This window comes from Pseudophryne corroboree, chromosome 2 (genome assembly GCF_028390025.1).
Source record: "Pseudophryne corroboree isolate aPseCor3 chromosome 2, aPseCor3.hap2, whole genome shotgun sequence".
NCBI lineage: Eukaryota > Metazoa > Chordata > Amphibia > Anura > Myobatrachidae > Pseudophryne > Pseudophryne corroboree.
In genome coordinates this window covers 833,625,436-833,649,980 of record NC_086445.1, presented here as the reverse complement: position 1 = coordinate 833,649,980, position 24,545 = coordinate 833,625,436, and the positions used below count along the sequence as shown (strand labels likewise).

Sequence of the window (24,545 nt, the reverse complement as noted above, 5' to 3'; positions counted from 1 at the left end):
AGCGGGTAATCAGGTCTAAACTGTGCGTCGCACGAGTACAAAGCGGATCGCCACTTAGCGATGGGTTTGTGCAAAGAATCCATTTGCATGGGCGTTCGCAAGGAGATTGCCAGGAAGAAGGCGTTTTTGGTTGTCAACTGACCGTTTTCAGGTAGTGTCTGGGAAAACGCAGGCGTGTCCAAGCGTTTTCAGGGAGGGTTCCTGATGTCAGTTCCGGTCCTGGACAGGCTGATGTGATTGCAGTGGCTGAGTAAGTTCTGGGCTGCACAGAGACTGCACAAGATCCGTTTGTACAGCTCTTCTACACCTGCGTTCACACACTTGCACAGCTAATATACACTCCCCCTGTAGGTGGCGACTATCTGTTCGCAACAGTGCAAAAATCGCCTGCTAGCGATCAGGTGTGAATTAGGCCCAAAGTACCAGCCAATCGGCCCCTAACTGCCATGTGACAGGCTGTGTTTGAAAAATGACAATTAGAAGCTGGTTGGCTGGTACTTTATCTCCGTCCGGTTTCTCTCTCTCCAGGCTTAGTACATAGACCCCTTATGAAGTGGCATTAAATGAAATAAGTACAACAAGATAGGAAGTATATCATCAAGGCCAAATTTTAATGACTGCAAAACGCATACGGTAAGACACATGAATGGCTTTCTGCACATGTTTGAGAACAGGAGCCTCCTATAAATAAACCGATCAGGACAGTACTGCGGTGTAACCACACGGCTGTTGTAACCATGTGTTAGGTCTATGTCACTTGTGACACAGTGAAATCTTTCCAACCACACAAAGTCCCAAAGGTGAAAATTAAAAATGTCTGAAACAGACATCTGGTTCTTAGTCCCATTAGAACTAGAAAGTGATAAATGAAATATGAACAGTTCCCATTAAAAGGGCCATAGAGTAACAGACTAATGAAGGCGTGGCACTGTATGACTAACTGCGAGGCCTAGCTGACGGACTTGTACTTGATCCATGGGTTTGCACCTCGTATTTCAAAGGATGGCTCGTCGCTATAAATGTGATATGCTAGCTCCTCCAGGGGTGGCTCTGGGTCAGTGGTGGCAAACTGAGCAGCTTCCTCAATTTCCTTTCGCACCTCAACATCAATTTCCTGCAAGACAAAAGCCGAGTTAGCTGGCGGTAGCCACACACCATCACAGATTGCTTATTTCTACCAACTGTATTTGTTACAGGCCTCTAGTTATACGTAACAGTAGTGCTGTATGGCGTATCTTTACATCTCACAATAGTCACTAAATAAAAAGTAAATATATTTTGCTTCTCTACCACTTAATTCTCAATGGGCTTGATTCGATGCAGCACTGATTGAATGGTGCCGGAAGCGAGCTCCAGGAGCTAGTCAAACCAGCGCAATGCTAAGTCTGAGAATGCTCTAACTCACAGGCTAAACAGGGTGTTTAGGCACAAGAATGAGCATTCTCTGTCTAAAGTGCCCGCCGCAATGTCCACGTTGCAGCACAAAACAGCATCCCGGACCTAAGTTTTGTGGGATTTCTGCTCACCCCCCCGGAGGGCTGCAAGAAGAAATCCTTTAGTTAGGGATGACCGCTCCGGGAGCTCCCTCCTGGTGCTATTCAACCTGCGCTAAATTGAATCGGGCCAAACGTCTTAAAAACAAAAGATTTTACCTAAATCCAGAAAAGTCAACCGCAGACACTGTGAAGGTAGAACTACATTTCGTGTGATGTGTAGCTCTTCCAGACAAGAGCTCCCAGAGTGCCATGGCAGACAGTTCCATGATAGCAGTAGGGCACAATTACCTTTTTCTACTTTGTCTTTTGTACCAAATATTTATGCAGGAGTCTCTGTTACACTTATACAACCTTGTCTGTAACAAGTGTAATGTTATGCAAAGTAATCAAAGGACTCAGACACGATGCTGTTGCCATATGATGAGGGGGGAGGCGGGACTTATCAAAGCTTGAAGAGAGATATAAGGGTAGATGCATGGGCATAGCTACCATAGGGGTAGGGACTGCAGCAGCTATAGGGCCCAGAGTTGAGAGGGTCCACCTTCCCTATCACAGTTATATGTGTTATATACAAGGGCATAGCTACCATAGATGCAGGGAATGTAGCTGCTATGGGGCCCGGAGCTGAGAGGGGCCACCTTCCCTGTTACATGTGTTATATACAAGGGCATAGCAACCATAGGAGCAGGGAGTGCAGCTTCTATAGTGCCCCATTGCCGAGAGGCGCCCACCTTCCCTGTCACAGTTACATATGTTATATACATTTTTCACCATAGGGTGGTACACAGGGGCCCTTACAAAGTATTGCCTTGGGGCCTACAATGTATCTAGGTATGTTCCTTGACCTGCTTAGTAATGCGATATAAAATTAACTGAAGGGAATTCTAATCCTAATCAGTTTTTATTGGCCAAGTATACCTCTGTATACCTGGAATTTATCTCCGGTTTACTGCATGCCAGAAAACTCACATACACAACATCCAATCACAATATATACAACAATACATAAGTATTATCAATAGACATTAAATAACCCTATTATAAAATAAAGAGAAGTCCTATTTATAAAAAAAACAGAATAGTACAAGACTAAACAGACCCTTCCATCAATTGTTCAACAAGCGAACTGCCTGCGGAAAGAAACTATTTTGAGGTCTAGAGGTTTTTACAGGCAGCGCTCAATAGCGCTTGCCTGACGGGAGCAGTTGAAACAGGGACCAACCAGGACGCAACTGATCCCTTACAATATTACTTGTCCACTTCCTCACCCTAGACAAGTACAGCTCCTGCCCCAACACTCATTTCCTCTGTTCTCACAACCCTTTGCAGCCTATGTCTAACACATTCTCTTGCTGATGTTACATAATATGAACTGGGCACGGTAATGAGGCACACTATACGTCACAATGTGAACTGGCACCCCTACAATGTGACATACTGTAACATTAACTAAGACACCACTATGGTTAATAAAATAAACTAGGGCACTACTATAGGGCAAAATATTAACAACTGCTGCTGTGTCTCTCTAGAAGCATTGGAAAAGGGGCCCCTTCAAAATGTTGCTATAGGGCCCACAAAGTTCTGGCTACGCCCCTAGGTAGATGTACTATACTGGCACATATTGTGCGGGTATAACGCTTCCTGATTTGCCTCTTTACCAAGGTGCAGCAGGAAGACGTAGTGATGAGATATATTAACATCTCAGATGCAGGAGCGGGGTAGTGAAAACTTCCCCCCTCCGTTGATCGCTACCAGACCCCCCACAGCGCATCAGCCTAGTGGTGATACGCTGTCTCTCTCCTTCCCAACAGCTCACTGGGCATGCACAAGACCTCACTCTCATGACATCTCCCATGCAGCCTGGAGCCATGGACAGAGCTGTCCCTGCTGTGGAGATTGTATATTGTTCCCGCACATCGGCGTGCTATTATGTAGACAGTAGCGCCAATAGACAGGGGCGCTCATACAGCTCACATTTCCTCCTTCATACAGGGAGAAGAAGCGGTATCAGCACACATAACGGCACTTATACCGCTTCTCCCCCATAACGACCAGTCTTACATCTACCCCAAAGGACCAACCAATCAGCTCCTGCTATGTTACAGGCTGTATTTGAAAATGGATTTGAATTAATTTGTAAACTGGCCTTCCACAGAAACTTCTGTAACCATGGAAACAAGTTGTAGAATGCACCAACTGTTTCCATGATTACAGATGACCGCACTTAAATCTGCCAACCACACAGAAAACAGCAGTAACAGACTGGGGGCAGATGTATACAAGTTTCTGAAGAGGGCAGATGCAGAAGATGCCCATGGCAACATATCAGCTTCTAGCTATCAGTTACCCATTACATTCTATAACACGATAGCTAGAATCTGATTGGTTACTGCTGCCAACTTCTCCTCCTGTTTTATTTGGAAGGCTTGATCTTCCCGCATGTAAGAGTCTTCAACTTGCAAAAAGTTTCATGTATCAGGAGCTATTCCATGTGGCATCCTTTACAAGGAGTTATCTATTCCATCATTCAGAAGATAATCGCCCTCCTGGGGACTAATAAATGATTATCTTTGCAAGAGAAGTTCTGAAATGTTGTGGAGAGCACTGACCAATCAATGACTACAGCACATGACAACAGGATGATACAGTCATTTTGTGGCTTATAATGTCTCCATCAGTGCTACAAGCCGCAATGAGCCAGAAAAAGTCTGATGCTCTGACTCCTTGAGAAAGAGGTAAATACTAGAGATGAGCGGGTTCGGTTTCTCTGAATCCGAACCCGCCAGAACTTCATGGTTTTTTTCACGGGTCCGAGCAGACTCGGATCTTCCCGCCTTGCTCGGTTAACCCGAGCGCGCCCGAACGTCATCATGACGCTGTCGGATTCTCGCGAGGCTCGGATTCTATCGCGAAACTCGGATTCTATATAAGGAGACGCGCGTCGCCGCCATTTTCACACGTGCATTGAGATTGATAGGGAGAGGACGTGGCTGGCGTCCTCTCCATTTAGATTATAAGAGACTGAGAGAGATTTACTGGAGCTGACTAGGAGGAGTACTGTTACTGTAGAAGTGTAGAGACTGAGTGGAGAGAGTTTACTAGTGAGGACAGTGCAGTTTACTTTATAATCCGTTCTCTGCCTGAAAAAAGCGATACACAGCACACAGTGACTCAGTCACATACCATATCTGTGTGCACTGCTCAGGCTCAGGCCAGTGTGCTGCATCATCTATTATCTATATATAATATTATATATATCTGTCTGACTGCTCAGCTCACACAGCTTATAATTGTGGGGGAGACTGGGGAGCACTACTGCAGTGCCAGTTATAGGTTATAGCAGGAGCCAGGAGTACATAATATATTATATAGTGAGTGACCACCAGACACACAGTGCAGTTTATTTAATATATCCGTTCTCTGCCTGAAAAAAGCGATACACACAGTGACTCAGTCAGTCACATACCATATCTGTGTGCACTGCTCAGGCTCAGGCCAGTGTGCTGCATCATCTATTATCTATATATAATATTATATATATCTGTCTGACTGCTCAGCTCACACAGCTTATAATTGTGGGGGAGACTGGGGAGCACTACTGCAGTGCCAGTTATAGGTTATAGCAGGAGCCAGGAGTACATAATATATTATATAGTGAGTGACCACCAGACACACAGTGCAGTTTATTTAATATATCCGTTCTCTGCCTGAAAAAAGCGATACACACAGTGACTCAGTCAGTCACATACCATATCTGTGTGCACTGCTCAGGCTCAGGCCAGTGTGCTGCATCATCTATATATATTATATATCTGTCTGACTGCTCAGCTCACACAGCTTATAATTGTGGGGGAGACTGGGGAGCACTACTGCAGTGTCAGTTATAGGTTATAGCAGGAGCCAGGAGTACATATTATATTAAAATTAAACAGTGCACACTTTTGCTGCAGGAGTGCCACTGCCAGTGTGACTGACCAGTGACCTGACCACACTGACCACCAGTATAGTTAGTAGTATACTTATATTGTGATTGCCTGAAAAAGTTAAACACTCGTCGTGTGACTTCACTTGTGTGTTTTTTTTTTTTTTATTCTATAAAAATAAAACTCATTCTGCTGACAGACAGTGTCCAGCAGGTCCGTCATTATATAATATATAATATATACCTGTCCGGCTGCAGTAGTGATATATATATATTTTTTATATCATTTATCATCCAGTCGCAGCAGACACAGTACGGTAGTTCACGGCTGTGGCTACCTCTGTGTCTCTGCACTCGGCAGGCAGTCCGTCCATAATTGTAATACCACCTAACCGTGGATTTTTTTCATTCTTCTTTATACATACATAGTTACATAGACATCTTCTCTTTATCAACCAGTCTATATTAGCTGCAGACACAGTACAGTACGGTAGTTCACGGCTGTGGCTACCTCTGTGTCTGCACTCGGCAGGCAGTCCGTCCATAATTGTATACCACCTAACCGTGGTTTTTTTTCATTCTTCTTTATACATACATAGTTACATAGACATCTTCTCTTTATCAACCAGTCTATATTAGCTGCAGACACAGTACAGTACGGTAGTTCACGGCTGTGGCTACCTCTGTGTCTGCACTCGGCAGGCAGTCCGTCCATAATTGTATACCACCTAACCGTGGATTTTTTTCAGTCTTCTTTATACATACATAGTTACATAGACATCTTCTCTTTATCAACCAGTCTATATTAGCTGCAGACACAGTACAGTACGGTAGTTCACGGCTGTGGCTACCTCTGTGTCTGCAGTCGGCAGGCAGTCCATAATTGTATACTAGTATCCATCTCCATTGTTTACTTGAGGTGCCTTTTAGTTGTGCCTATTAAAATATGGAGAACAAAAATGTTGAGGTTCCAAAATTAGGGAAAGATCAAGATCCACTTCCACCTCGTGCTGAAGCTGCTGCCACTAGTCATGGCCGAGACGATGAAATGCCAGCAACGTCGTCTGCCAAGGCCGATGCCCAATGTCATAGTACAGAGCATGTCAAATCCAAAACACCAAATATCAGAAAAAAAAGGACTCCAAAACCTAAAATAAAATTGTCGGAGGAGAAGCGTAAACTTGCCAATATGCCATTTACCACACGGAGTGGCAAGGAACGGCTGAGGCCCTGGCCTATGTTCATGGCTAGTGGTTCAGCTTCACATGAGGATGGAAGCACTCAGCCTCTCGCTAGAAAAATGAAAAGACTCAAGCTGGCAAAAGCAGCACAGCAAAGAACTGTGCATTCTTCGAAATCCCAAATCCACAAGGAGAGTCCAACTGTGTCGGTTGCGATGCCTGACCTTCCCAACACTGGACGTGAAGAGCATGCGCCTTCCACCATTTGCACGCCCCCTGCAAGTGCTGGAAGGAGCACCCGCAGTCCAGTTCCTGATAGTCAGATTGAAGATGTCAGTGTTGAAGTACACCAGGATGAGGAGGATATGGGTGTTGCTGGCGCTGGGGAGGAAATTGACCAGGAGGATTCTGATGGTGAGGTGGTTTGTTTAAGTCAGGCACCCGGGGAGACACCTGTTGTCCGTGGGAGGAATATGGCCGTTGACATGCCAGGTGAAAATACCAAAAAAATCAGCTCTTCGGTGTGGAGGTATTTCACCAGAAATGCGGACAACAGGTGTCAAGCCGTGTGTTCCCTTTGTCAAGCTGTAATAAGTAGGGGTAAGGACGTTAACCACCTCGGAACATCCTCCCTTATACGTCACCTGCAGCGCATTCATAATAAGTCAGTGACAAGTTCAAAAACTTTGGGTGACAGCGGAAGCAGTCCACTGACCAGTAAATCCCTTCCTCTTGTAACCAAGCTCACGCAAACCACCCCACCAACTCCCTCAGTGTCAATTTCCTCCTTCCCCAGGAATGCCAATAGTCCTGCAGGCCATGTCACTGGCAATTCTGACGAGTCCTCTCCTGCCTGGGATTCCTCCGATGCATCCTTGCGTGTAACGCCTACTGCTGCTGGCGCTGCTGTTGTTGCCGCTGGGAGTCGATGGTCATCCCAGAGGGGAAGTCGTAAGCCCACTTGTACTACTTCCAGTAAGCAATTGACTGTTCAACAGTCCTTTGCGAGGAAGATGAAATATCACAGCAGTCATCCTACTGCAAAGCGGATAACTGAGGCCTTGACAACTATGTTGGTGTTAGACGTGCGTCCGGTATCCGCCGTTAGTTCACAGGGAACAAGACAATTTATTGAGGCAGTGTGCCCCCGTTACCAAATACCATCTAGGTTCCACTTCTCTAGGCAGGCGATACCGAGAATGTACACGGACGTCAGAAAAAGACTCACCAGTGTCCTAAAAAATGCAGTTGTACCCAATGTCCACTTAACCACGGACATGTGGACAAGTGGAGCAGGGCAGGGTCAGGACTATATGACTGTGACAGCCCACTGGGTAGATGTATGGACTCCCGCCGCAAGAACAGCAGCGGCGGCACCAGTAGCAGCATCTCGCAAACGCCAACTCTTTCCTAGGCAGGCTACGCTTTGTATCACCGCTTTCCAGAATACGCACACAGCTGAAAACCTCTTACGGCAACTGAGGAAGATCATCGCGGAATGGCTTACCCCAATTGGACTCTCCTGTGGATTTGTGGCATCGGACAACGCCAGCAATATTGTGTGTGCATTAAATATGGGCAAATTCCAGCACGTCCCATGTTTTGCACATACCTTGAATTTGGTGGTGCAGAATTTTTTAAAAAACGACAGGGGCGTGCAAGAGATGCTGTCGGTGGCCAGAAGAATTGCGGGACACTTTCGGCGTACAGGCACCACGTACAGAAGACTGGAGCACCACCAAAAACTACTGAACCTGCCCTGCCATCATCTGAAGCAAGAAGTGGTAACGAGGTGGAATTCAACCCTCTATATGCTTCAGAGGTTGGAGGAGCAGCAAAAGGCCATTCAAGCTAACACGGAGCGATTCCGCTAGGCATGTGGGACTTGTGGATGGAGCCCTTAATTCGCTTAACAAGGATTCACGGGTGGTCAATCTGTTGAAATCAGAGCACTACATTTTGGCCACCGTGCTCGATCCTAGATTTAAAGCCTACCTTGGATCTCTCTTTCCGGCAGACACAAGTCTGCTGGGGTTGAAAGACCTGCTGGTGACAAAATTGTCAAGTCAAGCGGAACGCGACCTGTCAACATCTCCTCCTTCACATTCTCCCGCAACTGGGGGTGCGAGGAAAAGGCTCAGAATTCCGAGCCCACCCGCTGGCGGTGATGCAGGGCAGTCTGGAGCGACTGCTGATGCTGACATCTGGTCCGGACTGAAGGACCTGACAACGATTACGGACATGTCGTCTACTGTCACTGCATATGATTCTCTCAACATTGATAGAATGGTGGAGGATTATATGAGTGACCGCATCCAAGTAGGCACGTCACACAGTCCGTACTTATACTGGCAGGAAAAAGAGGCAATTTGGAGGCCCTTGCACAAACTGGCTTTATTCTACCTAAGTTGCCCTCCCACAAGTGTGTACTCCGAAAGAGTGTTTAGTGCCGCCGCTCACCTTGTCAGCAATCGGCGTACGAGGTTACATCCAGAAAATGTGGAGAAGATGATGTTCATTAAAATGAATTATAATCAATTCCTCCGCGGAGACATTGACCAGCAGCAATTGCCTCCACAAAGTACACAGGGAGCTGAGATGGTGGATTCCAGTGGGGACGAATTGATAATCTGTGAGGAGGGGGATGTACACGGTGATATATCGGAGGGTGAAGATGAGGTGGACATCTTGCCTCTGTAGAGCCAGTTTGTGCAAGGAGAGATTAATTGCTTCTTTTTTGGGGGGGGGTCCAAACCAACCCGTCATATCAGTCACAGTCGTGTGGCAGACCCTGTCACTGAAATGATGGGTTGGTTAAAGTGTGCATGTCCTGTTTTGTTTATACAACATAAGGGTGGGTGGGAGGGCCCAAGGACAATTCCATCTTGCACCTCTTTTTTCTTTTCTTTTTCTTTGCATCATGTGCTGATTGGGGAGGGTTTTTTGGAAGGGACATCCTGCGTGACACTGCAGTGCCACTCCTAGATGGGCCCGGTGTTTGTGTCGGCCACTAGGGTCGCTAATCTTACTCACACAGTCAGCTACCTCATTGCGCCTCTTTTTTTCTTTGCGTCATGTGCTGTTTGGGGAGGGTTTTTTGGAAGGGACATCCTGCGTGACACTGCAGTGCCACTCCTAGATGGGCCCGGTGTTTGTGTCGGCCACTAGGGTCGCTAATCTTACTCACACAGCTACCTCATTGCGCCTCTTTTTTTCTTTGCGTCATGTGCTGTTTGGGGAGGGTTTTTTGGAAGGGACATCCTGCGTGACACTGCAGTGCCACTCCTAGATGGGCCCGGTGTTTGTGTCGGCCACTAGGGTCGCTAATCTTACTCACACAGCTACCTCATTGCGCCTCTTTTTTTCTTTGCGTCATGTGCTGTTTGGGGAGGTTTTTTTGGAAGGGCCATCCTGCGTGACACTGCAGTGCCACTCCTAGATGGGCCCGGTGTTTGTGTCGGCCACTAGGGTCGCTAATCTTACTCACACAGCTACCTCATTGCGCCTCTTTTTTTCTTTGCGTCATGTGCTGTTTGGGGAGGGTTTTTTGGAAGGGACATCCTGCGTGACACTGCAGTGCCACTCCTAGATGGGCCCGGTGTTTGTGTCGGCCACTAGGGTCGCTTATCTTACTCACACAGCGACCTCGGTGCAAATTTTAGGACTAAAAATAATATTGTGAGGTGTGAGGTATTCAGAATAGACTGAAAATGAGTGTAAATTATGGTTTTTGAGGTTAATAATACTTCGGGATCAAAATGACCCCCAAATTCTATGATTTAAGCTGTTTTTTAGTGTTTTTTGAAAAAAACACCCGAATCCAAAACACACCCGAATCCGACAAAAAAAATTCGGTGAGGTTTTGCCAAAACGCGTTCGAACCCAAAACACGGCCGCGGAACCGAACCCAAAACCAAAACACAAAACCCGAAAAATTTCAGGCGCTCATCTCTAGTAAATACTAGTAAAATCCTGTAGAAGGACACCTCAGTCACCTCCACAAAAATGCTCTGTCTGAAATGTAATAGATAACAATTAAAATGTACGTAGTAACACACAACATGATGATACTGCTAGATTGTAGTTCAGTGGGAGGTATTACCTGTTTTACACTGAATGTAAGGAAAGAAAAAGGGAAAGCATTACAGAAGAATATAATGTACCTTCAGTTCCTCCACATTGGACAAGTTGTTGTTCAGCATCCTGTCCTTCAGAAGAGTGATCGGATCACTTTTACTCCTCACCTCCTGAATTTCTTCTCTAGTTCGGTAACTGGAAATAAAGAAAAAGCACCACTGATTTTCATGTAATCATAAATATTTTAAATTGTGCATATTGTTTTATACCCTGTCCAGAGAGATATGATATATATATATATATATATATATACACACACACACATATACATATACATATATATATATATATATATATATATATATATATATAGAGAGAGAGAGAGAGAGAGAGAGAGAGAGAGAGAGATATCACCAAGAGAAAGTGAAAATACAAAGATTTGTTATAAATAAGGATAACTTAGCCCCTAAGTAATGCACCTCTGGGAAATAGAGTAATGTACTTTAAAGTAGTTTAATTGGGGAATACAGCTCTATAGGGGATACACTTATATTGCCGGCAGTCGGGATCCCGGCGGTCAGGATACCGACGCCGGGATCCCGGCGGTCAGGATACCGACGCCGGGATCCCAACCACTGCCAATGCCAACAGCCGGAATCCCGGCTAACAGGGGCTACTCCCACTCGTGGGTGTACACGACACCATTAGACTGGAATAGAACCTGTGGCGAGCGCAGCGAGCTACAGAGCCCGCAGCATGGCCGGGATCCCAGCGTTTGTATGCTGACCGCCGGGATTCCTGACGCTGGCATAGCATAACCAACGCCTCCATAGGTGAGGGCTGTGCCAGTAACACAAAGTTGTCTACCACCTCGCAAGCCATTAATCCTAGCACAAACTAGAGTTCAGTACCTGTAGAAGCTAGACACAGACCTGCTTAGGAAGTCTATCCTACACGTATGTGCATTAAGACAATAGCCCTTTTCTTCCCAGTGACCACTAGATTCACCCACAAGCTCCATCCTTCCTAAGACATCCCAGTCCTCCAGAGTCTCACCAAAGAGAGTAAATGGTATACATCTCCACGCTACCGCTATGTGGTTAGGAGGAGTATCCCACTCATACAATATGATTGACTGCGGTCTCTCCTGCCTGTAATATTAACCCAACATGCGAAACCCCTTATTTAATAATGCAGTAGATTATGTCCAAAGATCCACGCAATCAACCCAAACTGGCAAACAAAAAATTATCTTCTTCCGTAAAGCAAGATTCCAGGACACCCATAAAAAAACAGGGAGGAAGGTCTCCACCTCCAGTTCTAGTAGGTGTCACGGCAGTTCTCTTCTGCTCTATTCTCAAGACTAGAATGCAGTCCCATTTGGGGGCAACTATTGCAATTTTTTTCAGTGCCCAAGAAGGTGACTTATTCTGAACCTAAACATCATTAAGACAACTACCTCTAATATGTGTGTCAGGATGGGGTCACCGATATCCACCATTACATATACTGTAAATAGACTAATTTCATACAAGAGTTTCATATTTACATTCTACACATACCACTCTCCTAAACACTTACTGCACTCTGCAGCCAGTAAACACTGCTTCCAGTTTGCTGCCCTACTGTTTGGACCATCAACAGCCCAAAGGGTATTCATGAAGTTCATGGCTCAGTCCTTACAATACTCCAGGCTCAGAAATCATAAATATACCCTAACCTGAATAACTTAATGGTCAAACGGCCATTCAGGCTCCCTGGCAGTACACATCGAACACCATGATGCCAGGTTCAAATAATGTTATTCCGCTCTCTGGAGGGAGTCAACTTCAGGCTCTTCTCAAGACCACCAAAGTCAAAAAGCTTCTTAGAGGGCAAGGGTCTTCACACATCCTTTTTCTTCAAGCCCGGGGGTGGGTATTTACACAGTGGTCTGACAGCAATACGATCAAGCAGCACCATAACCCAGTGGTTCTCAAACTGTGTGCCGCGGGACACTTGCAGGTGTGCCTCAGGTTGGTGGTCCAGGACCAATTCATACTATTTATTGTCAATGTAATAGGCAAAGCTAGTGCTAGTGTCTGCCAATCATAAAATATGTGGACAAACAGAAGCAAATCCTGACCCTCACCACATAACTGAGCGTAAGGATGACATACAGTATAAACATAATTTACTTAATTTAATGTTATTTTTCTACATTTCTCCATAAGAAACTTTTGGCCTAGGGGTGCCATGAAAACAATTCTGATACCCTGGGGCGCCGTGATTCAAAAAAGTTTGGGATCCACTGCCATAACCCACACATACTTAATGGGTCTGCGCTATCATCACCAAGGTATATTTCCTAAATGGCAGGACACAATCCTTCCAGGCTAAAGCACATTGTACCAGGTCTTTTGGCGCTAAATGGACATTTCATCATCAGGCCTCAGTGGCACAGTCCACAATACCATAATGATATTGCTATTTTAAGGGGGTTCACTACGATATGCCGGCGGTCGGGCTCCCGGCGCCCAGCATACCGGCGCCGGGAGCCCGACCGCCGGCTTACCGAAAGTGTGGCGAGCGCAAATGAGCCCCTTGCGGCCTCGCTGCGCTCGCCACACTATTTTATTCTCCCTCCAGGGGGGTCGTGGACCCCCACGAGGGAGAATAAGTGTCGGTATGCCGGCTGTCGGGATCCCGGCACCGGTATACTGTGCGCCGGGATACCGTCAGTGGGCATACTGAAGACCACCCTTTTAAGGATAGTCATGCACTTCAGGGAATTTTTTTTTCTTTTTTTTTTTAAACCACACTAGGGGTTAGATTTAATAAAGCTACCAAAGCAGACAAGTGGTGGTGTTGCCCATAGCAAGCAATCAGATTCTAACCTTCATTTCTCTATTGAATTCTAGAAAATGACAGGCAGAACCTGATTGGTTGCTATGGGCAACATCTCCAATTGTCTATTTTAGAAGCTATAGTAAACTTTTACCCACAGAACTGTTTTAGGATTGTTCAGCAATGAAACGAGCAAGAAAAAGGATCTGCTCTCCATAAAATGCTTTCTGGTCCAAGTCACAGTCATTTGCTGCGGTTGCCTACAGTTGCAGGTTTTGGGTTAGCTCGTGTCATACCAAGCAGCCTGCCAGAGGGAAAGGAGATAACTTGATCCTCTCGAGTGGCAGGATCTATCCACTGTGCTGACATGAACTGGATGACAAAAGGAACTCAAGAGGCGCACAGAAAATCCCTTTATACTGCAATATATCATTACACAGGCTCTCTCAATCTCCTAATCCTGGGAATGCTGCATTGTGTAATGGTTTGAGAGACAGATGAAAACGTTTTTTTAGGGGGCACTCTTACTAATACTGCAATGTGGTAAGGTGACTGAGACGGCTTACTGATGTCACTGCACTCATGGCATGAGCTTCAACACATTAGTACTTGCCTGACCCCAGGGTCACTCATGCTGTGTCCATGGTAACGGTAGGTTTGAAGTTCCATCAAAATAGGACCCTGAAAATGAAGGTGGTCATTATAGATAATGCTAGAAATGAACAGGATATGAAATGTAAAATAATAGTAAATGTAAGGGAAACTGAACGGCAAACAGTACCTTTCCAGATCGGCAGTGGTCAGCGGCAAACTTGGTAGCCTCTCTAACACACAGAACATCCATACCATCAACCTGAGGACAAGAAATAGGCGATTATAACGTGATGCCTAGCGATACACTACAAATAAATAGTTGAATAGGTTTTTTTTTTTTCTTGAGGTGGAAACAGAGACTTGCTGCATTAGAGCCAAATGAGGTCAAATATATACTCTGATGTATAGGCTAATGTTAAAACCCACTTTAAGAAATGATATATAGAAACATAGAACTTGACGGCAGATAAACACCTGGTCCATCTAGTCTGCCCCTTTTTTTTACTTTTTGGTAACTTCAACCCTATTTGATCCTATGATGAGGTATAACGAGTTTTATGGTAAGAACTTACCTTTGTTAAAACTCTTTCTGCGAGGTACACTGGGCTCCACAAGGATAGACATAGGGGTGTAGAGTAGGATCTTGATCCGAGGCACCAACAGGCTGAAAAGCTTTGACTGTTCCCAGAATGCATAGCGTCGCCTCCTCTATAACCCCGCCTCCCTGCACAGGAGCTCAGTTTTTAGTTAACCAGCCCAATGCAGTAGCAGGAAAAGAGACGACAATGGTTAGTAGCCACAACACCGCATTCTCACGACAGGAGACATGTCAGCGGCTAATGCCATACCAACCCAAAGAAGCCAAGTGCGTCAGGGTGGGTGCCTTGTGGAGCCCAGTGTACCTCGCTTTAAGTTTTAACAAAGGTAAGTTCTTACCATAAAACTCATTTTCTGCTGCGGGGTACACTGGGCTCCACCAGGATAGACATAGGGGATGTCCTAAAGCAGTTCCTTATGGGAGGGGACGCACTGAAGCGGGCACAAGAAAGATGCGGTCCAAAGGAAGCATCCTGGGAAGCGGCAGTATCGAAGGCATAGAACCTTATGAACGTGTTCACAGATGACCACGTAGCCGCCTTGCACAATTGTTCAAGGGTCGCACCACGGCAGGCCGCACAAGAAGGTCCCTCAGACCGAGTAGAATGGGCCGTAATGTGAACAGGAGCTGACAGACCAGCCTTCACATAAGCATGTGCAATCACCATTCTAATCCATCTGGCCAAAGTTTGCTTATGAGCAGGCCAGCCCCGTTTGCTTGAACTTCCGAATTACCCTGGGCAGAAGTGACACCGGAGGGAACACGTACGGCAGCCGAAACCTCCACGGCACCGCCAGCGCATCCACGAATGCTGCTCGAGGATCCCTTGTCCTTGCTCCGAAGACCGGAACTTTGTGATTGTGTCGAGACGCCATCAGATCTACGTCTGGAAGGCCCCACTTTTCCACTAGGAGTTGAAACACTTCTGGATGGAGGCCCCACTCGCCGGCATGTACGTCCTGACGACTGAGAAAGTCCGCTTTCCAATTCAGGACTCCCGGAATGAAAATTGCCGATATGGCCGGTAGATGGCGTTCCGCCCAATGTAGAATCCGTGAGACTTCCATCATTGCCAAACGGCTTCGAGTTCCGCCTTGATGATTTATGTAAGCCACTGTGGTGGCGTTGTCCGACTGTACTTGAACAGGACGGTTCTGAATTAAATGCTAGGCCAGGTTCAACGCATTGAAGACCGCCCGCAATTCCAGAATGTTGATCGAGAGGAGGGATTCCTCCTTGGTCCACCGACCCTGAAGGGAGTGTTGCTCCAGCACCACGCCCCAACCTCTCAGACTGGCATCTGTCGTCAACAGGACCCAGTTGGATATCCAGAAGGGACGGCCCCTGCACAATTGTCTGTCCTGGAGCCACCAGAGCAGCGACAGACGGATCTCCGGAGTCAATGAGATCATGCGAAACCTGATCCGGTGAAGCAGGCCATCCCACTTGGCTATAATCAGCTTCTGGAGGGGGCGAGAATGGAATTGAGCATACTCCACCATGTCGAATGCTGATACCATGAGGCCCAGCACCTGCATCGTCGAATGTATCGACACTTGCGGACGAGAAAGGAAGCAACGAATCCTGTCCTGAAGCTTCAGGACTTTCTCCAGAGACAAGAACAACCTCTGGTTGTGAGTGTCCAATAGCGCTCCCAGGTGCACCATGCTCTGAGCAGGGACCAGGGAGGATTTCTTCCAGTTGATGAGCCACCCGTGGGCTTGTAGAAACTGGACAGTCATATCCAGATGATATAGGAGAAGTTCTGGGGAATTTGCCAGGATTAACAAGTCGTCCAGATACGGCAGTATCCTGACCCCTTGACGGCGGAGTACCACCTTCACACCGCCATAACTTTGGTGAAGACTCGCGGAGCCATAGTTAAACCAAAAGGTAACGCCCGAAACTGGTAATGGAGGTTGCCAATCGCAAACCTCCGGTATTGCTGATGTGACGCTGCTATAGGAATATGCAGGTAAGCATCCTGTATGTCCAGGGAGACCATGTAGTCCCCAGGTTCCAAGGCCAGAACCATAGAGCCAACCAAGTTCCATACGGAACTTGGAAACCTTCACAAACCTGTTCAATGCCTTGAGGTTGAGAATGGGCCGGGAGGACCCATTCGGTTTCGGGACTAGAAACAGCGGAGAATAGTACCCCCGGCCCCTCTGCGCAAGAGGCACCTGTACTACGACTCCTGTATCCAGGAGGGTCTGTACCACCGAATGTAGAGTGTTTGCCTTTGTCTGGTTCAACGGGACGTCTGTCCGGCAAAATCGATGAGGGGGTCGGTTTTTGAAGGCTATGGTAACCTCGAGTGACGACTTCCCGTACCCAGGAATCTGAAGTGGTCTTCAAACATTCCTGGGTATACCCTAGAAGCCGGCCCCCCACTCTGGGATCCCCCAGGGGGAGGCCCGCCCCGTCATGCGGCAGGCTTATCGGTCTTGGAAGCTGGCTGACTGGCTGCCCAGGCTCTTTTGGGCTTCGGCATACCAGGTTAGGAAGTGCGGGCCTGTTTGTGGTACGCCTGACCTTCTGCTTTACCTGAAGGACGAAAGGAAGTACTTTTAGCCTTCAGCACAGAAGGAGCGGTACTTGGCAGACAGGCAGTTTTGGCAGTAGCCAAGTCAGCCACAATCTTATTTAAGTCCTCCCCAAACAGAATATCTCCCTTGAAAGGGAGTACCTCCAGGGTTTTTCTAGAGTCCAGATCCACAGACCAGGATCTCAGCCACAATATCCAGCGAGCCAGGACTAATGTAGTAGAGGCCTTGGCTGCTTGGATACCGGCATCAGAAGCCGCCTCTTTAATATAGTGAGAAGCTGTGACAATATATGACAAGCATTGTCTAGCATGGTCAGAAGAGATTTCACCCGTGAGGGTGTAAATCGCTTTCAGACAACTCTCCACACGTTTATCCGTAGGCTCTTTTAGAGACGTGACGGTAGTGACAGGTAGAGCTGAGGAAACCACCATCCTAGCCACATGCGAGTCCACTGGAGGAGGCTTTTCCCAATTTTTAGACAGCTCTGGTGTGAAGGGATAGCGAGCCAGCATCTTCTTTTGAGGCACACACTTCTTACCCGGGTTTTCCCAGGATTCCTGACGTATATCCACTAGGTGGTCAGAGTGAGGTAAAACTTGTTTAACCACCTTCTGACGCTTGAACCTATCTGGTTTCTTAGCAAGGACGGATGGCTCGGGATCATCCGTAATCTGTAAAATCAACTTAATAGCCTCCAAAAGATCAGGAACATCCACATGTGAACTGCCCTCCCCATCAGCAGTATCTGTGTAAGAATCTGTGGGGTCAGTGTAAGTGCCATCTTCATCAGACGAGGTGTCAGTGACAGCAGTGGTTTTGAGGAGATATGAGCTCGCTTAGAGGACCCCTTGGGCTTGGGCGAGCGAGGGTCAGACTTTTTAGTAGTCAGGGACTGGTTCAACTTCTTCAATTGAGCAGATAAATGGTCCGCCCACGGCGGGTCAGCTGCAGGGACCACATACGGTTGCACCAGCATAGGGGGTCCCATAGGGGGTGTTAGTTTATTAACTAGCGTATGCAGAAGCACGGAAAAAGCAGCCCACGGTGGCAAGGAGCCCCCAGAACCAGAGCCCACAGCTGCTATATTCTCCTCATATGAATCTGTGGCTTCAGCAACACCTGCAGTGTGTTCCGCTCCAGAACCGTTACCTTCAGAAGCAGACATGATATAACTTGCAGTATCAGGTAACACAGTACAATTGGCAGCAGCACATACCTCTTGCCCAAACCCCTGCGCAGTGTAGTCAGCACAAGCAGAGATATAGGAGAGATATGGTGACTAAAATCACAGAGAAAAATACGTATTAAAGTATATCTTATGAAAATCCTATATAAATATAAAACCCGACGCACCAAGCCCCTCAGGTTATAGAATATAGGGATAGTAAGTTGAGTGAGAGACACGAAATGGAAACCACTCAGCAAACTAATGCACACACAAATAGTCACAGTTGTACAATGCAGAGGTTATTACTAACAATAATACTGCACTGGACCAGCTTATGTAGCTATGTAGTCAATAGATATAACACTGCACAGTAAGAACTGGATGTATATCATAGGGTAATTGTACTAGAAAACCCTGACTAAATGCACTCTTTCTTAACTAGCACTGTCTAATAGGCAGGTAGAATACTTAAGTGTCATGTAAAGTCACAGCGCTGACAACCAGGCGGCTTTACACAGGAGGATTTGCCCAAGCAGTCCCAGGAACAGTGTAGCTGAGAGAAATGGCGCCCAGACACTGACAGGGAGTGAGGGAGAGACAGATATGCAGCTCCAGGGCGGGAACATTTGCGGGAAATGGCGCCCTGGGGCTGGGGGAGGGGCTCCAGGCCTAAAACTTATCCCCCTGCTGGCAAAACCACCGGGTACTGTGGGCTACTATTAAAATGGTTTTAAGGGAAAACCTGACCTGCACCCATGCCCTGGTGATCTAGTGGGATCGCCTGTACTGCCACAGTGTCCACCGCCAGCGCGCGCGGCCCGCCTCCCACTGACCGGACCGGATCGCGATAAAGTGCGGGTCCTGCAAGCGGGACCCACTCACCACCTCCCGAAGCGCGGCCACGCGATCCTGGAGAGCCCCCGTCGTGTGTGCCTGACCACGGAAGAAAACCGGAGCCTCCTGCTGTAGTTACCCGGCAACCAGGGCTCAGGAGTGTACAGCGCCGCTGGGGAGAGATGGAGCTGCAGCAGTGAATGTCAAAAGACATATACACATTACTGCAGCCCTTGAAGTATTCACTTTTCTTCTCAAAAAGCTCTTCTTAGGGCTGCCCAGAGCAGCCCCTCTGTTATGTGCCTGCTATCTGTGGCACCAACTACAAAACTAAGCTCCTGTGCAGGGAGGCGGGGTTACAGAGGAGGCGGCGCTATGCATTCTGGGAACAGTCAAAGCATTTCAGCCTGTTGGTGCCTCGGATCAAGATCCTACTCTACACCCCTATGTCTATCCTTGTGGAGCCCAGTGTACCCCGCAGCAGAAATGGCAGTAAGGCACATGTCACAGGGTTAAGGCACTGTATAAGATGAGGTATATGGCAGTAAGGCAGTGTTTATGAAGAGGTCTATGGGGTAAAGCACTGAATAGAATGAGGTACAAGGCAGCAGGGCACAGTGTATGGTGAGGTACATGGCAGCAGGGCACAGTGTATGGTAAGGTACACAGCAGTATGATAGAAGTTTACATAAGTAAAGGTAATTGTAGAGCATTGGTTCCCAAACTGGCAGTGGCCAGGGGACGGTGTTCCAGGACTAAACCTAATTATTTATGTACAATGTGATAAACAAACCCAGTGCTGGTGGCTGCCCTGTCCATTACCACATAACTGAAGCAAAGGATGACAGGTGAACACAATTTGCTTAAATGCAATAATTTTATCTGAATTTCTGAATAAGAAACATCGGGACGAGGGGTTCCATGAGGCAATGCTGATACTCTAAGGCAGGCATGTCAAACTCGTGGCCCTCAAGCTGTTGTGAAACTACAAGTCCCAGCATGCTTTGCCAGCATACCTTCCACTGAACAGCTGGTAAAGCATGCTGGGACTTGTAGTTTCACAACAGCTGAATGACCATGAGTTTGACATGCCTGCTCTAAGGTTCTGTTATTCAAAACAATTTGGGAACCACTGTTGCAGAGTATTTAAGCCAGTTCTGTCCTCTACCTCTCAGAATACAGGCCAATGTGGGGTCACACATAGATCTGGGTCACACATAGAATGCTTCTATATACGAGAAGAAGCAATCAATCAGGTTCTAGGTAACATTTCTCTATTGCATCCTAGAATTAGGTGCTATGGGCAACACCATTACTTCTCATTTTTAGAAGCTTTAGTAAATCTACCTTAGAGGGAGATATATAAAACCTAAAGAGAACAAGTGGAAAAGTCGCCCATAGCAACCACTCAGATTCTTACTTTCCTATTAAGTCATGAATGTATTTTTCTAAAATATCTCTTTTTGTATCCATCTCCTTCAGTCTTCTGTTTAATTTATATATTATAGAGAGGACTATGCACAAGGCAGCCTCTAGTACCACCAGCCTCCTCATCCATGTACGCCTCTTCTGAGCATCCATGTAACATTTCCCAAGTCTGTATTTGTATGTTGTGTTGATGGTTTATATATAGATTTATATAGATTTATAGTCAGCAAGTGACAACATTAGTGGAAGGAGAAGCAGGATAAAAATGACAGTGGGATAATATATTCACCTGGTCTTAAGAAAAAATTAATCTATGAATAATAGCTTAGAAGAAACATAACCAGTACCTGGGCACAATAAGTAGTGTTAGGAACATTCCTGTACATTCATGTCACACTTGGGGAAATCCTACTCACCCTCAGGCCTGGGATGTAGTCGCCACGTTTATAGTAGTCTGTACTAGCTGCCGCCCTCTCCACAGAGGTCCCCATACCGTATCGGTTGTTCTCACATATGAAGATACAGGGTAGTTTCCAAAGTGCTGCCATGTTGTATGTCTCAAAAATCTGTCCCTGTAAGACCATAAGAAGATGCTGAATGCCTCCGGCAACAGCTATTTACAATATTATGGCAAAGATTAACTGTTATTATTATTTATTAACAGTTTCTTATACAGTGCAGCATATTCTGTTGCGCTTTACAGTTGGAACAACAGTGATAACACAAGACTGGACAGACATATAGATATGCCCTCTTACACGTTAAACAGCCCTTCTAGTCATGCCATGGCGGTACTTGGTAGCGCCAAGCATCTTTATGTGCGACCACAAGCAGCTTATGCTGATTAAAATTATATGCGGCATGCCTACAGTATATTGTGTGTGTGACTGCAGCTTTATCTGCATACAAAATGCTACATTAGTGTTTTCCTGGAATACACTGTAATTTAGCATTTCGTATGCCGATACAGCCACAGTCACACACAGAATCTCGGCATGCCGCAAACATAAGCTGCTTGTGCGTCCTAGTCACATAGCAATGCAAATAAGATGCATTTACGGCAAAAAAGCTTCCCAACGTTAGTAAACTGCACGGGAGCCGCCTGCTGATTCACTGCAGGTATCTCCTGCAGCATGGCGTATTCAGGCAAGATGTATAAGGACACGTCTGTAGAGGTAGGAAGGCTCTGCTCGCAAACTTATAACATACCCTCCAGCTGTACCTTTTTGGCAGGTACAGCACCTATTTTTATGGTCTGTACCGATTTTTGGCTCGCCAAACTTCCATTGAAAGTCCATGGCCACGCCCCCTTTTCGAATTTGTACCGATTTTTGTGTGTAAAATGTTGGAGGGTATGTTATAATCTATAAGGAAATTTCAACTATTACTACAGGGAGGTTGTGGATCCCTTACAGATGTCTCCTTTGCTGCAGTCACACCAAACAGACCCTCTTGGCATAGCAGGTTGTGTGAGAATCTTCTAGTGTCTGGTGCATTTTTTGCTTCTTGTTTGCCAAAAATGCATCTTATTTGCAAAGCAATGTGACTAGCACACACAGGGAGACTGTGCTGATTCATTTGATACTATATATCACACTTGTATATCTGTGTGTGACTGAGTCTCTGAATCTGTACACAAAGTGCTGCACCTTTCTTCCAATACAAGTTCTGCTCTGTACACAGACTCAGTCACATACAATATACAAGTGTTGTATATCAAATGAATCAGCAGTCTCCAAGTTCATCCAAGCTGAGTTGCACCGGAACTGCCGGCTAGGGATCAGTATGAAATCCCGACGGTCAAAATCCCGACAACAATTGACCCTCGGTCAAAATACTGACATTTAAAATACCGACAAGGTCAAAATACCGACATTTAAAATGTCAACAGGTCAAAAAGTCGACAAGAGTTTTTCATTGTATTGTGGCATGTCGACATGGACACCGTATAGGTGTACCGCTGCGCTCGCCATGCTTCGGACACGGTGCCTCACTGCGCTCGTACACGGTTATATTCCACCTCAAGGTTCACTGGGATGGTAAAATATCAACAGCATTACTATGGAATGCCTGGAGCAATTTACACCAAACTTGCTACACATATTACTTACACTCTGGGAACAAACACTGTGGGGGTAACACACCACTAGCACCCCTAGGGGTGGGCCAGCAGCACAGACTATATCAGAACATGCATGATATGTCAGTGATGACAGGGCTGCATGTGACAGGGGCAGTGACATGATGTGAGGAGGGGAATGTAGGTAGCACAAACCCACGCACTGAGTTATATAGTGGAAGTAGAACAGTCCCCCAGCAGCACAGAGTATATCAGGAGATACATAATGTGCTGTGCTACTTTTAAATTGGGTTTTCATTTTATTGATGTGTATAACATTTTACATGCTTTTTTATACTATGTTATTTATACTGTGTATTTAATATTTAAATTAAATTTTGTAAACAAACATTCTTAAAATCCCGGGCAACACCGGGTACTCCAGAGGTGAGTGAGAGAGTGTGTGTGTGTGTGTGTGTGTGTGTGTGTGTGTGTGTGTGTGTGTGTGTGTGTGTGTGTGTGTGTGTGTGTGTGTGTGTGTGTGTGTGCCTTACTCTCAGATAAAGAGAATACAGATAAAAACACAGTATTGTTGTGTGATAGTTTTCACCCTAGACCGCTAAAGAAAGGACTTCCATTCTCTCAATTGGTCCAGGTAGTAAGAATAACATCAGATAGAGCAGTCTTGACTGGTGCGTTATGGAAAATGGGAGAAGATTTTATAAAACGTGGTTATAATAGAGCCGAGATTGAAGAGGCCATCCAAAAATGCCTCACATTGGATCGCAACACATTGCTAAACAAATCTCAAGATAAAACCGCTCTAGAACGGATGTTTTTCCCCAGCACATTTTCTATTTCATCACATTTTCTGAGAAATTCGATTCAACGACATTGGCATATTTTGCAGTCAGATCACACCATTGGACTCCTCTGTTATAACAAGCCGTTATTTGCATATAAGCGGAGTAATAATTTGAAGGACAGAATTACTTCATCTGATATCAGCCCTGGAATCTCTACAGCAAATTGGCTCTCATTGAAAAATGGAGCGTATGGGTGCAGTGGCTGTGTAAATTGCCAACATATGATTACTGGTGATAGTTTTGTTCATCCGAATTCTGGAATGAAACATGTCCTGAGACACCACATGACGTGTGAGAGCAAATATGTGGTGTATCTTATTCTCTGCCCTTGCAAGCTCATCTATATCGGCAAAACGATCAGGAGACTGAAAGAAAGCATAGCAATGCATCGCTCCTTGATTAAAAGGGCCATGTCTAAAATCAAACAGAGTACACCACCAGTAGCTAGGCACTTTGTGACCATGGGTCATACAATGCGTGACTAAGTTCATGCCACTGGATCAGATTGAACCGTGGAAAAGAGGAGGTGATCGTCACAAGAAGTTGCTACAAAGAGAATGTGAACTGATCTATAATTTCAATACTGTAGCACCGCATGGACTAAATGAAGAATTACATTTTAACTGCTTTTTGTGAAAGTCCTTTTTGCTTAGGGATGATCTTTTCACTTGCCATTTAGATTTATGGATTTATAAATAGTCTCTGGGGGCTGCTTATTATTAATATTACTAGTATTGTCATTTTCGTATATTATGTGTTTATGTCTCTAAGTGAGTTTTTGGTGATTTGTTTGGGGTCTTTTGAGTTTGTTTTTTTTTGCATGTATGGCCATGGTGGGGCGCCTGTCAGACGCGGTTGTGCCCACTTTACCTAGTTATTAAATATTGCTGGGAGTCTGTTATTTTTGAGAAACCAGATATCTTGGATTATGTATGGGGAGGTTT

At 46.0% G+C, this 24,545-nt stretch overlaps 1 protein-coding gene across 3 annotated transcripts in view; it reads right to left on the bottom strand.

Moving 5' to 3' along the window:
• Positions 1-590: 590 nt before the first annotated feature.
• The window catches only part of PDHA1 (pyruvate dehydrogenase E1 subunit alpha 1), a 56,844-nt gene continuing 32,889 nt past the window's right edge, over positions 591-24,545 (bottom strand). For all 3 annotated transcript variants that reach the window (XM_063955729.1, XM_063955730.1, XM_063955731.1), the window contains 5 exons: positions 21,093-21,248; positions 14,287-14,358; positions 14,119-14,186; positions 10,766-10,874; positions 591-1,114 (listed from right to left, as the gene is read on the bottom strand). In XM_063955729.1, the coding sequence (XP_063811799.1) occupies positions 950-1,114; positions 10,766-10,874; positions 14,119-14,186; positions 14,287-14,358; positions 21,093-21,248 (570 nt within the window). In that variant the 3' untranslated portion in view covers positions 591-949. The remainder of the gene's footprint in view (positions 1,115-10,765; positions 10,875-14,118; positions 14,187-14,286; positions 14,359-21,092; positions 21,249-24,545) is intronic.